General features: G+C 31.4%; 2 protein-coding genes across 5 annotated transcripts in view; one reads left to right on the top strand and one right to left on the bottom strand.

Moving 5' to 3' along the window:
• Window positions 1-4481, top strand: part of LOC116844980 (gamma-tubulin complex component 6) — a 13352-nt gene extending 8871 nt beyond the window's left edge. For all 3 annotated transcript variants that reach the window (XM_032817186.1, XM_032817185.1, XM_032817187.1), the window contains 3 exons: window positions 2011-2220; window positions 2304-2476; window positions 4045-4481. In XM_032817186.1, coding sequence (XP_032673077.1) covers window positions 2011-2220; window positions 2304-2476; window positions 4045-4342 — 681 coding nt within the window. In that variant the 3' untranslated portion in view covers window positions 4343-4481. The remainder of the gene's footprint in view (window positions 1-2010; window positions 2221-2303; window positions 2477-4044) is intronic.
• Window positions 4482-4514: 33 nt separating this feature from the next.
• On the bottom strand, window positions 4515-10352 carry LOC116844981 (isoleucine--tRNA ligase, mitochondrial). Of its 2 annotated transcripts, none has more exons than XM_032817189.1 (15): window positions 10051-10352; window positions 9748-9870; window positions 9519-9666; window positions 8318-8522; window positions 7908-8221; window positions 7673-7839; window positions 7361-7597; window positions 7105-7277; window positions 6567-6705; window positions 6314-6471; window positions 6082-6225; window positions 5558-5771; window positions 5149-5401; window positions 4901-5082; window positions 4515-4787 (listed from the first exon to the last, which is right to left on the bottom strand). In XM_032817189.1, exons 2-15 carry the CDS (start codon window positions 9766-9768, stop codon window positions 4554-4556), a joined length of 2589 nt encoding a protein of 862 aa, XP_032673080.1. In that variant the 5' UTR covers window positions 9769-9870; window positions 10051-10352; the 3' UTR covers window positions 4515-4553. The 2 variants fall into 2 exon arrangements, with proteins under 2 accessions (XP_032673080.1, XP_032673079.1); XM_032817188.1 differs by having other exon boundaries at window positions 10055-10352.
• Between the last annotated feature and the right edge of the window lie 2776 nt (window positions 10353-13128).

Below are 13128 nucleotides of genomic sequence, written 5' to 3'. Positions count from 1 at the left end.
GACTTTTTGAACACCCTGTATATATATATGTAATTATTTATAATTATATTATTTATATATATATATATATACAAGTTATTTAAAAAAAAATGAAAAAACACAGTTAGAAAGTTACTTCTTACAGATAACGCGTTACCATATTTATTGAAAGATGCAAAGTTGTACAGTTACGTTTTAAAGATGACTTGTTGCGTTTGTCGTTAGAATTGAAAAACGTATTCTGTTGCTATTGTCATTATTTGTTTTGAAAAATAACTTTTTAAAGCTCTTTGTCTACTTACGTAGGCTGTCCTTGTTTGATAACGTCAGAAGCGAAAAATCGCATGCTTAAGATTCTTACATTGAAATGAAAAGATATTTGTATAACGACACTTGTAATCGATTCAGCAAATTTGTAAAACGCTCCAAACAATCTCTTTTTTCTGTTACAATCAATAAATAGCTATAAAATTAATATAACAGAAATGATGAGAAAATTTTAGTTAAAACTTGAAATGCATGTCACACTAATTTTACAGCTATTTGTTTTAACAGCAAAATAAAATATAGATAGTTCTTTTTATTTCAACGTATTATTATAACGCAAGAATGGGCATGTAATTTCTTGCTTCTGATGCCATCAAACAAAAATAGTCGACGCGAGGGTTTTAATTAAAATAATAAAACATTATTCACAACAGTAATAAGCCGTTACAATTTTCGCTACACTTTACACAAAATTTCTAAAGTTATATTTATTATTATTTTAACGATTCGCTGCTACCCATGTAATGTACATATGTACATGTATTCAAGTAGTTTACTGAAAAATGAATTGGGAAAGTTATTTTTTTAAATGTAACTCGTTACTGTTACTCTTTATCTATCGAAGAAAAATCATTCGTTGCCGCCCTCGTTTTTATAAACTTATTTTTAAAAATAACACGTTATCATATTATTCAAAAAATAATTATTCTTTACAATTTTCATTACTTATTTCATCAAGCTTTGTTCCTTTTTTACACTTTGCTGGCATACATCCCACCTACACATATAATACAAATGCAAAATAACGATGAAACCCAATGAAAAATTTTTCATACATAATTATGTAAAAATATATAAAATTATATATAATTTTATATTATTATAATAATTATATGTTATATTACTTATATTATTATAATAATTATATATAATAATAATTTTATATTAAAATTATGTATGAAATTTGTCCATGTACATGTTAATACATGTTACTTATATATAATCATATATAATTACAGTATTCTCTCGATAACTCTCTGCACAAGCCACTTCCCCTTCACACGTACGCTCACTAATACTAATATCGCGTCCCCACGATATTGACGTTGGCGCAGGCGCGCGTAATATTGAAACACAACCGAATAGTGATGTAAAGTTATAAGCTGATGTGCATGCTTCTTCTTCTTCCTTCTCAATGGCCAAGACTTCTGTCTATCAGCCAATCACATGCATGTGCCGTCAGAGAAGGGGCTCTCGATAACTTTCTGTTTCCAAAAATTTTCCGCTCTTACAGCTCCTTGGGCGGCAAGTTATCGAGAGAATACTGTATATATTTAATTTTATATATAATTTTATTATAATATAATATTATAATATTATAATTTTATTTATTATATATTTTATTATAATATTATAAATTTTATTATATATATATATATATATATATATATATATATATAATTTTATATATAATTTTACATGATTATATATAATTATACATAATTATATATAAGTATGTATGGAAAAATTTTATATATAATCATGCATGAAAATTTTTCATCGGGAAGTAACGATTATTTCAATTACTGTTATTCAAAAAAACATTATTACATTATTGCATTACCGTCGCTAATGAAAAGAAATAACATTGTTACAAAATCATTACTAAAAAAGGAACTTATAACGATAATAATGTTATAAGTAACGCATTATTTTCTAACTCTAGTTGAGATGTATATCATAATTAAATATTTCGTATTGCAGATATCAGATCCGAATGTCTTAGAATGCCTTTGTCTCAATTATAAGATATCGTGGCCGTTGAATATTATTTTGGATGACACGGTGATGCTGCAATATAGCAAGGTGTTCAAATTCCTGATAATGACTGGTAGGATGTCGTGGGTATTGAAGGAAGACTTCAATATTATGAAAGTGGACCGTAATGTAGTTGTTTCGGAGCAGTATCACAAAGTAAGATATTTGTTTCTATCGAGAGAGACACCGTGAAGAACGTTAAAAGATCATTTGTAATTAAGATTATCGTTCGCTTGCAGCTTCAGTTGTATAGACATTCTATGACACAATTCATGAACGCTCTTCATAATTACTTAACGTGTAGCGTGCTGCACGCAAGTTGGAGCGAATTTGAGAAGGATCTGCAAAACTCGCGGACGATAGATCAGATTTATCTCTCGCATATGAATTACATCAAAAGAATACTTTCGAGGTAATGTCTTTCTGTTTTTGTACTTCGAAAGAAGAAGACCTAATGTCCGTTTCCTTCAGTCTTCATTCTTTCGAAGAAGTTATTATAGGTCTTAGAATTCAGAATTTAAAAGTCTTCCCAATCAAAAATTTCTTTGTAGTTGTTGAGATATTAATTAATAGATATAATTAACGTAATAAATTTTTTCTTCGAAATATATAGGATGTCTCATTTTAATTTAGACATCGTGATATATCGAAAGCGTTACATTTCCAAAAAAAATGTTTCCAAATCTTACAAAAATTGTAAGATATCGAGGAGGAAGAAAAATAGTAATATCCTTTAACTTCGGAGAAACTTTGTTAAAGTCTAATTTTTTAAACGGAATCATATAATTTTTTAAACTTAAGTAAATTCCTCTGACCATTCTGCGTACAGAAATACTGGAATAAAATCATCGGAAAGTGAACGAGATATCTTATATCTGGTATTGAAAAGTAACAGGATAAAATATGAAATATCTCGACAAGTATTCACTTCTCGATGATTTTATTTCGGTACTTTTATGCATAGAATGACTAGAAGAATTGATTTGTGTTTAAAAACCATATGAATTTATTTGAAAAATTAGAGCTGACATTAGAGAATCCTTGACAGGAGTTTTCAAGATAAAAAAATATTACTATCTTTTTTCCTCCTCGATCCTACAATTACAAATTTTATTGGAAACACTTTTTGAAAATGCATTGTTTTCGAGATATTACGGTGGCTATGTTAGAATGGGGCACCCTGTATATTTAATATGAATATATTTATTGATTTTGAATATTAAAATATATATTGGTTTTTTTCTTCCGAAATTATACATAAATATCTAGACAAAGTATTCTACAAGAGGAAAGTCTAATTAGCGGAAAGGGAAAAGTTACAGCACTTCGGATAGTTGGATTGTGGCTTCTTCGGATATGTTCAGTTTTATAACAGTTTAATAGTAGGAACTATGTGACATTTGCAACAAACTAAAGTAGCATTTTCGAAAGGATTTGCTATATCAATATATTATAAAATGTACACAAAACAAATATATTTAATTTTAATAACACTTAGACACTTGGACTTGGTTTGGACACTTCTGAGTGCAATTTGGAACACATTTAATGAGACAACTTTCTTTAAATTCTACAGGTTAAAACCTTTCATTGAGCCATCAGCTACGTTCCAAATTATATCGAGAAAAAAGTGTTCATATTGAAATCAAATGTATGTCTGAGTCGAATAACCCAAAGTGTCGTAATTTTTCCCTTGAGTTAACGTTTCAAAAATGTCTTGAGTTGGTTGCAAATGTTACGATTTCAGCACGAGCTATAAAGCTGGATGTATCTGAGGAAGCCACGGTGAAAATATTTGAAGTATTTTTTTTTATTGCTGACTAAACCTTTTCCTTATAAAGTGCTCTGTCCAGACATTATTATGTCCATGGTTCAAACCATATTGAAATCGAATGCTTTGTCCAAACAGTTATATACTGTTGTTTGAGATGTGGATCTGATTGATTGCGTTCAAACTTGAGTACAAATTATGAATTTCAGGTGCATGCTAAACACGCGTGGGGAGAAGATGCGTGTGTGCTTGATCAACATCTTTAAGATTATACTGAAATTTCACAATCGATTGCGATCGCAAATCTGGACGGTTGGCAGCACAGGCCGGTACAGTCATCCGAATTTCAAGAGTCTGGAGCAGATGTATCAGTCGTTCTGCGAATGGCGGACTTATATGGCACACGTAGCGCACAAATTAGCTATTAGCGGGTATCAGCCGCACTTAACTCATTTTCTCAATGCTTTAAATATGAATCACATGTATGACTTAACGACGAAACAATAACAATGTGAATGCGCACTCGTTCGTGCCCTCTTTTACGAAATCGAGATACACTGAAGGTAAAAAAAACAAAAAAGTATAGGAATTATTTTTTGTAAGTTATATCATTCCCATATTAAAAATAATTTAATTTTCACGGAAATGCGCTTTTATGTTGGTTTATTTAACAAAATGATGAGAGAATTTCAGTCGTTATGAAATAGCGAATATATGTTTACAATGATATCGATGATAAATTCGTTATGTCAAGTACTTTAACGCAACGGCTACATAGTCTGTTTTTGTCTAATTCGGGATGCCTTCTACATCTTTGACAAAGCGTTTTCTCAATATTACGTAACTTGACTTGCGTCTCGGCCATTGTGGACGATTCTGTTAGTGTAATTGACGACAGTTGCAGAATTTCGCACAATTCCGACGTGGAAGATTCTCGGTCCTTCTGAAGTATCTACGGCAATACCGATTTACTCATTTTATTCGATTGTCGTTCAGTTCGATTTTTTCAAGTTCAAAGATTGTCGTGTTAACAATATACAAAACTTACGAAAGCAGATAACTCACCGAGAGAGATTCGTAGTCGTTCTTCGACGCTGTTATAGTCCCTGATAATTCCCACGTATTTTGATCAGCCAATGTGTTGACTATGCTCCTTAAGTTCAAAGCTCTCTCCACGTGTGCAGCGATTTCCGGCTGATTCCACGTCTCCGGTACCTTGTACTCAGTATGATACAACGGCACCGACGCTGTAAATAATACACGAACAATATAAACGCGCTGATGAAAGAGATTTCGTCGGCGAAATCGCTTACCCAAATTCATGGGATGGTGTAACCACGCTTCCTCTGCTAAATGTGGGACAATCGGCGCGATAGATCTCGCGAATACAGTCAAGGTCTCACGCGTTATTTCCACCGCAGCTAGTCGCGTTGGAGACATCGCCTCGTCGCAGTAGAGCCTATCTTTAATTAAATGGCAGTATACTGGCGATATAGTGTTCGCCAGAAAATGCGTGACCAGTTTACTCACATTATGATACAAATAATTGTCGTATAAATGTTGAATCTGCGAGTGGAAAAAAGAAAATGTTAATTAAGATTAATTACAGTTATCTCTCAATGTATTATGTTTAGGGAAAAGAATATGGACGAATTTCGAGTTGTGGAATCACGGCTGATAGAGCTGAAGATAAAAATTCTCATTGCATATAATCACAAGTACCTTTTTGTCGTATTGATACAAAGCATGCAACATATACTTGTCCAGGTAAAGATATTCCGGCTCAACCGAGTTCCCTTCGTTGTATGAGTGTAAACCACCCAACAGGAATCGCAAGATTTGCCGCAGTTTATGGATATATTCGTGACTTTGGCGCAGTAATGCCGTTGTAACCGGAACCTGAGTGTTTTGGCATGCGTGACTGGCTACCCACCACCTATTAATATTCTTGTTAAGTTTGAAACGATTCGTTTTCCACAAATTATGATTAACCAATCAAAGATAGACAGCAAGCAGAGTTGACAAAATTACTTTTTAAAAGTAACTCATTACTCATATTGAAAAGTGAGTCGTTGCCATTATTCATTTAAAAAAATAATTGTTACTTAAAAAGTAAAAAGTTGTTGCAATCTCTTTATCATATTTTTCACTTTTGAAGGCTTTTCTTCTTATTTTCTTTTTACAAAATTTTAATAATAATGATATTGCAAGTAACAAGTTACTTCTCAATCCCACTAAACAGTTACCTTAGAGTGTCGACGCCATACGTTGGATCCTTGGTTGAATCATCTCCACCTTTAGTGATCAGTTCAGGATCCACAACGTTCCCGATGGATTTTGACATTTTCGCGGCTTTTTCGTCTACAGCGAATCCATGCACGAACAATGCGCTTTGAGAAAAAAAAATGAAATAAGTAAGATATATTTACTCGAAATTTTTCAATGGCACGCCATTTGATACCACACTGCGTGAAATACCTGTAAGGAGAACGCTCTTGGAGAGCAATGGATGTTAGCAATGATGACTGAAACCAACCGCGAAATTGGTCCATTCCTTCTAAGTACAAGTCCGCTTTATATTCCGGCAAAACAGTCGACCACGACAGTCCGCTATCCAACCAGATATCCATAATATCCTTCAAGAAGAATTATGCATTTTGCAGTCATGTAACATTAACATCCGTGGCCATTTATAACTAATACTAACGAGAATCGATAGTTACATACGTACAGTTCTTTTCTCCAAGTCGTCCACATTATAGGGCAATTCCTGTCGAAGCTCACGCCCGATTAGTTTCTCGGTCGACAGTTCCCACCAATAATCGGGACCGTATCGTTCCGTCAATTTGCACAATCTGTCGACCCATTTTCTAAGGGCACAGAAACATATGTCGTTTTTTATAGTAGAACTAATTTGTCGTATCAGATTAATTAAAAAAATCTTATCTAATAGGACACTTTTCTAACATACTTTTCTTTTATCGGTATATTTCGACAGTTGAAAAATACTTTCCTCATATCAGTATTTGCTGAATGTTTATAGAAGACTATTGATTAAAAAGACTTAATCAATTCCTGATGTAGAAAAACAGAGAGAGGAAGGGGGAAGAAAGAGAGAATAAAATATAAAATGGATATAAAAATAATAAAAAAAAAGAAATTAAATATAAAATAAATACATAAAATATATATAAAAATGATTTACATATAGAATAGATTTTTATGTGAAGCTTAATCTAATATAGAAAAACAATACAGAAAAAAATTACCTGCTCGTGAACACATCACCGGTTTGTTTATTGTACAACACTGGTATCGGCGTGCCCCAGGATCGCTGTCGAGAGATGCACCAGTATGGTCGCTGCTTAATTTGAGCGAGTAGCGCGTTCAAATATGACGTTTGATTTTGCTCCGGATATATCTTTATACTCGAAATGCTGTCCTTGCGTAAGGAAAAAAGTCTATCGTAAAAATGTACAAATTTAAAGTAAGGTGCTTCGTCTCAGAAACACTTGACTAACTTACAATAGCTTTCTGCTTAATGGGATTCAGGTCTATGAACCATTGGTAACTCGCGCGGATAATTACAGGTTTTTTGGTGCGCCAATCATATGGGTAGCTATGCACGAGCGTGTCGGTATGCAACACATCTGTGGCGATGTAATTCAAGATCCTATCGGCGCCGTCAGATAGCACGTTTAAACCGGCAAACTTATCACCCGCTTCTTTGGTGTAACATCCTTCTTCGTTCACTAGAGATATCTATAGTATAGAAATAGAATGAATTGTTATGCGCTTTGAATGATGCAAATGAAGAAATCAATCCCGTAGACTTACTATTGGTATGTTATTTTCTACTGCGACAACAAAGTCCTCTGGACCATGTGCTGGAGCTGTATGAACTAGCCCAGTACCAACATTGGTTTTAATATGTTCGCATGGTAAGAAGGGTAAACGTTTCTTGGTGATGGGATGGAGATACCTCGCTTCAGCCAACTCGTGTCCTGCATTGATTAATTACGTTCCACAGTATAAATATATTTTTACAAGTACAAAATATAAGCAGCCATACCTTTGATATTTGCAATGGGCTTTAATGGGCCGAGCTTCTCCTCAACATATTTTATACATGCATGTGCAACGATGTACAGATTTTTCGAGTTATCCTCTACTACACAGTAGACAGTGTCATTGGAGAACGCTATAGCTTGATTAGCTATCAATGTCCATGGTGTCGTAGTCCAGATAAGGGCATGAAGCGGCTTCTTCTCTAAACTCTCTAACCTTCTTAAATTTGACGGCAATGTATCGACTTGCATACGAATAATAATGCTTTTGCTTTTGTGAGACTCGTTATACTCCAATTCCGACTCTGCTAGTGCTGTTCTACGATTGGCGGCGATAAAAAATTTTGATAAAAATTAAGGACTAAGGGGGAGTTTCTTAGAATTCAGTTGTGGAAGTATTCAAAATGGAACATACTTAGAGGAAGGCGACCAGTACACTGGTTTGAAATCCCTTTTCACAAGTCCCTTTTCATACAGATTCATAAACTGTTGCAGCTGGTTCTTCACATATGACGGATGATTCGTGAAATAACATCCCGATTCACTCCAGTCAGCTATAGTGCCCCATGATATAAAAGCTTCTCTCTGTTTCCCTATAGTATCACTTGCATATTTTTGAGCTACAATATAGAAATTGCAAGAGATTATGACAATTAGTACAATATTTATCAGAGTTGAACCTTCCCAGATAGCCCAGTATGATTGAGTATTTTGAGTAAATTAATGCACAGCAGATATTGTTAAATGTTTGCTGTATATTTGTTAACATGTAATGAACGCGTTACTAAACGCAACAACATAATTGCTTTTATTTAAATGACGAGATTTTAAGAGTAAATTGGTGAACGACAGTAGCAACATTGTCAGCATCATGACAAAAACTTTTTAACGGATTATAAATCTGCATCAACGTATTGTCATTAATTTGCCATTATTTGAATTAGAATTCACATGAGTTCAATGCGACACACATAATGCTGTCTCACCTTGTTCCTAGTTTATTTAAATTAGTTCCTGTTTGTTGTCGATAACATAACAGCAAACTCACAGACAATTGGCTATCTGGGTTTATACATAAATTATGATACTTTTTTATTCTACATGTTGACAATATAAACTATATATAAGATATTATTCTATGTAGACTGTAAATAAATATGAATGTCATTTAAAGGACGCGTATGGTTTACTACAAAAATTAAAAGCACTTATAGTTTTATTTTACTTTTAAAATTCTGATATAAATTTATGAACGTTGTTTTCTAAACAACTTGAAGTGTACCAAATTCCTTGGTTGAATTCTCACCTCTCACTTTTTTCAAAGTTAAATCTATCACATACTGAAGAGAAAATTTCATGTAACATTGTTACTGTTAATGTAATTGTTTTTAAACATTATATTTCTAATACACAAAACATAAACAGTGTATAACTGTTTTATAATTTAATTATTGTTTTGTATATATTTAAATATAATTTACAATATTCTACATAGTTTACATTGTCCACATGAAAAAAAATTGTGTATATATCACATAGATAATATGTAAACAATATCCAGTGTAAACATAATCTTAAAATCTACAACACAACCCTGATATTTATCTGTAACATACCTTTCTGACGAATCTCTAGGGGACTGATGTCTTTTATATCTCTGACTGCCTTCAGTTCAATTGGTAAACCATGACAATCCCATCCTGGAACATAATGTACTCTTCTACCTGTTATAATTTTACTGCGCAGAGTAATATCCTTGAGGATCTGTGAATGCACAAAAATTCTTGCTGAATATCTGTACAATAGAACAATATTATTAACTCAAGTACTTCTCAAGTTATTAACTTTGTTAATAGCATGGCCCATGTGTGGTTTTCCGTTGGCATAGGGTGGACCATCGTGCAGAATGAAATCTGGTCCAGAGAGATTTTTCCTTTGCCATTTGTATAACTCCAAGAAGCCGCATTTCTGTTGTAATAATACATAAAAATATTTCCGTTAAATATGATTATTAATTTGTAAAATATATAATTCTCAGTAATCTGATGACAGTATTATTGTTGAAACGCGACTGTTCCAAGACGGATATATGGTGATAGTTCTGGGCAAAAAAGAAAATCGTGTGAATTACATAAAGGTGCAACAAACCTACTTCTATCAAATAATTATCCATCTCCACTCTTTTCTTGCCGCCAAGTCGTACCGGGAAGTTAGTTTGCGGCAATAGCACGGTTTTAGTGTAGCTTTGTTTCGCAGTATTTTTCACGCCTCTCACATACAAACCGATGCCGATTTTTGCATAATTCTGCAATATCGTCCTAACTTGTGTCATCTTTGTGATAAATACGTACATTCTTCATAAATTACAAGATATTCTGTTTTCTATATCTTAACCTAAACTTTTGCGTGACATATCGCTCAAAAAGGTTAGTTATCGATACTGTGACGTCACGAAGTATCGATACTCCGGTTTCGAGATCTCGATTTTTTTGAGCGCCTCGGATAGATATATAAAATGAAAGAGTATACACGGCTTTGCGTGGTGTTTTTTAAGCACACACACAAACCATAGTCAATATTATTTTTATTATTATTAGGTAGAGAGAGACCAAATAAAGTTTCAGAAATACATTATTTTTATGCTAAATTATTTTCATTTATTTAAAGATGTATTAAGGATAATAATTTTTTATAAGATAAAAAGTTTTTACATACTTACCCACATAGCACAAAAGTCAACGTTATTATTGTTAGAATGTTGCCAGAATATTTGCAGTAAATTATATTTTATTGAATGTCAATGTAATGTTATATTAATGTCCGATATTATAGAGTAGCAATGTTAATATTACTAAAATATTAGAGTAATGTAGCAAAATAGTTACATTTCTGTAATAGCAATATCATATTGCAGTAATGTACCAAATGTATGTATGAAAATTTAACGTGAAAGCAATATGTACTATATTGATGTAACATTGCCTGCTAAGATTGTATTAATTTTGAATGCATATATAAATATAATATTTTCATATAATGAAATTTATATCATGCGCATATTATTCGAGGATGCGCAGAGAAGACACATACGAAGATCGAAGTATGCACAACAAATATATATAATAAAATAAATATATATATAATTACAACATTTGTTCATACTGATTAAATATTTATCCACATAGCACGTAATATTACATTATATCACAGTAATATTTCCGTAATATTGTAATATCGCAAAAATATTACGGAAATATTACTGTGATATTATATATATTATATGTTATGTGGGTATATTCAGTTATATTCACTAAACAATTTAGTTGAACATATTATTGAATTAAATTTTAGTTACTATGATTAACGTTTTTTAGCGTGGCATTATATCCCGATGAAAAATTTTTCATGCAAAATTTTGTATGAAATTTGTCCATACATAATTATGTATAATTATATATAATCATATAAAATTATATATAATTATACACAATTATGTATAACAATATGTATAATTACATAAATTTATGCGTAATTATGTAAAATTATATATGAATTTATATATATAATTATACATAATTATATATAATTATATATAATTATATATATAAGTAGAATGTATGTACATGAATGGACAAATTTGATACATAATAATATATAATTATATATAATTATATATAATTTTATATAATTTTATATAATTATATATGAAAAATTTTTCATTGGGATGTTTAATGCATATATGTTTATATATGGAAAGTATTATATGTTCTTCATGATTTTGTTCCTCTTTCTTATATTTTATCATAATTTTCAATAAAAATAAAATATATAAAGGATATATATTTTCTTTTCCTTTCTTTTAATATTATCCTGACATTTTATAGTATTAAAAGTAATATTATTTCCAGCACAAAGCAACATTAAATGTAATATTGACCAACCTTGTATTAATATTTGATTGCATCATTTCTTTAATGTTCCGGAAAGTAACATTTTAAGATCAGAATAATATTCTTCTCACGTTTATAAATGTTACTCAAATATTTTCCCTAATGTCATATTTAATATTGCTTTAATATTTTTGTGCTATGTGGGTATACATACAGACAGTGTCTCACAACTATTGGCATATCCATTGTGTTCAGATAGAACTAAAAATTAGACATCAAAATTAGACTTAAAATTCTTCTACCATTTCACAAACAACTATGTAAAATTATGAATTAAAAAAGACTTATGTATGATTATGCATGATAACCCAGGTAGCAAACTTACATCAAAATGACGTTAAAATCTGGTCAGTTCATGACCAAAAATGTCATCAAAATGTCGTCAAAATGACGGTCTAATGTTACAGATCGATGACGACATTTTAAGACGACTTAATGATGTTTTAATGACGTCTTTAAATGTCAATAATACGTCATGATGTACAAGTACACGACAACAGACATCGCTATCACAGCTTACTATCGTGTCACGCGTGATCATTTACTAATTTTCTTTAATTAATAAGTCGAAATTTTATTTGGTTGTCTGCGAAATGATAGAGGAATTTTGTGTTCAGTTTTATGAGTTCTACCTACATAAACGTAATGTCAATAATTGTCAGACACTATATATTAAGTGTATGTATAATTATTAAGTGTATGTGTTCGTATGTTTGCCTGTCCAGTTATTACATTATTTATACAAAATGAAAAAAACCTTTTATTTGTTGCCACTTATTACATCTTGTTATTTATACCGAATTCAATTTGCTCGATTAATATTTAAAAAGCTATTATATATCCCATATTTCATTCTTGGTTATATAATAGATTCACAGATTCAATTGAAAAAACGATGTGCCACTGCCTGTACTTTTATCGCTGTGCTCTTACGTCTTGCCGCGTCGAGGCGAGATGTTGGAGAGCAACGATATAAGCATAGACGGTGGCGCGTTGTTCTTCTTTTCGTCACGCGTCTTCCGTTTTTTGAGCAACTAAAGCGCGCTAGGCTTTGAGCGACTTTAACAGTTCGAGTGCTCCTCCTTTCTTCAGCAATGTAAAAGAATATCTAGAAACATCTGAAAACACATCGTAGGAAAAATAAATAAAGATAATATATATAAATATAAATATAAAAAAATAATAATAAAATATAATAAAATAAAATATAAAAAATATAATAAATATAAATATATATATATATATATATATATATATATATATATATATATATATA

Source organism: Odontomachus brunneus, unplaced genomic scaffold (assembly GCF_010583005.1).
Source record: "Odontomachus brunneus isolate Ranch 3 - 2012 unplaced genomic scaffold, Obru_v1 Obru_scaffold_048, whole genome shotgun sequence".
NCBI lineage: Eukaryota > Metazoa > Arthropoda > Insecta > Hymenoptera > Formicidae > Odontomachus > Odontomachus brunneus.
The sequence above is the reverse complement of the archived record's forward strand: the minus strand, read 5'-3'. Positions and strand labels throughout refer to the sequence as shown.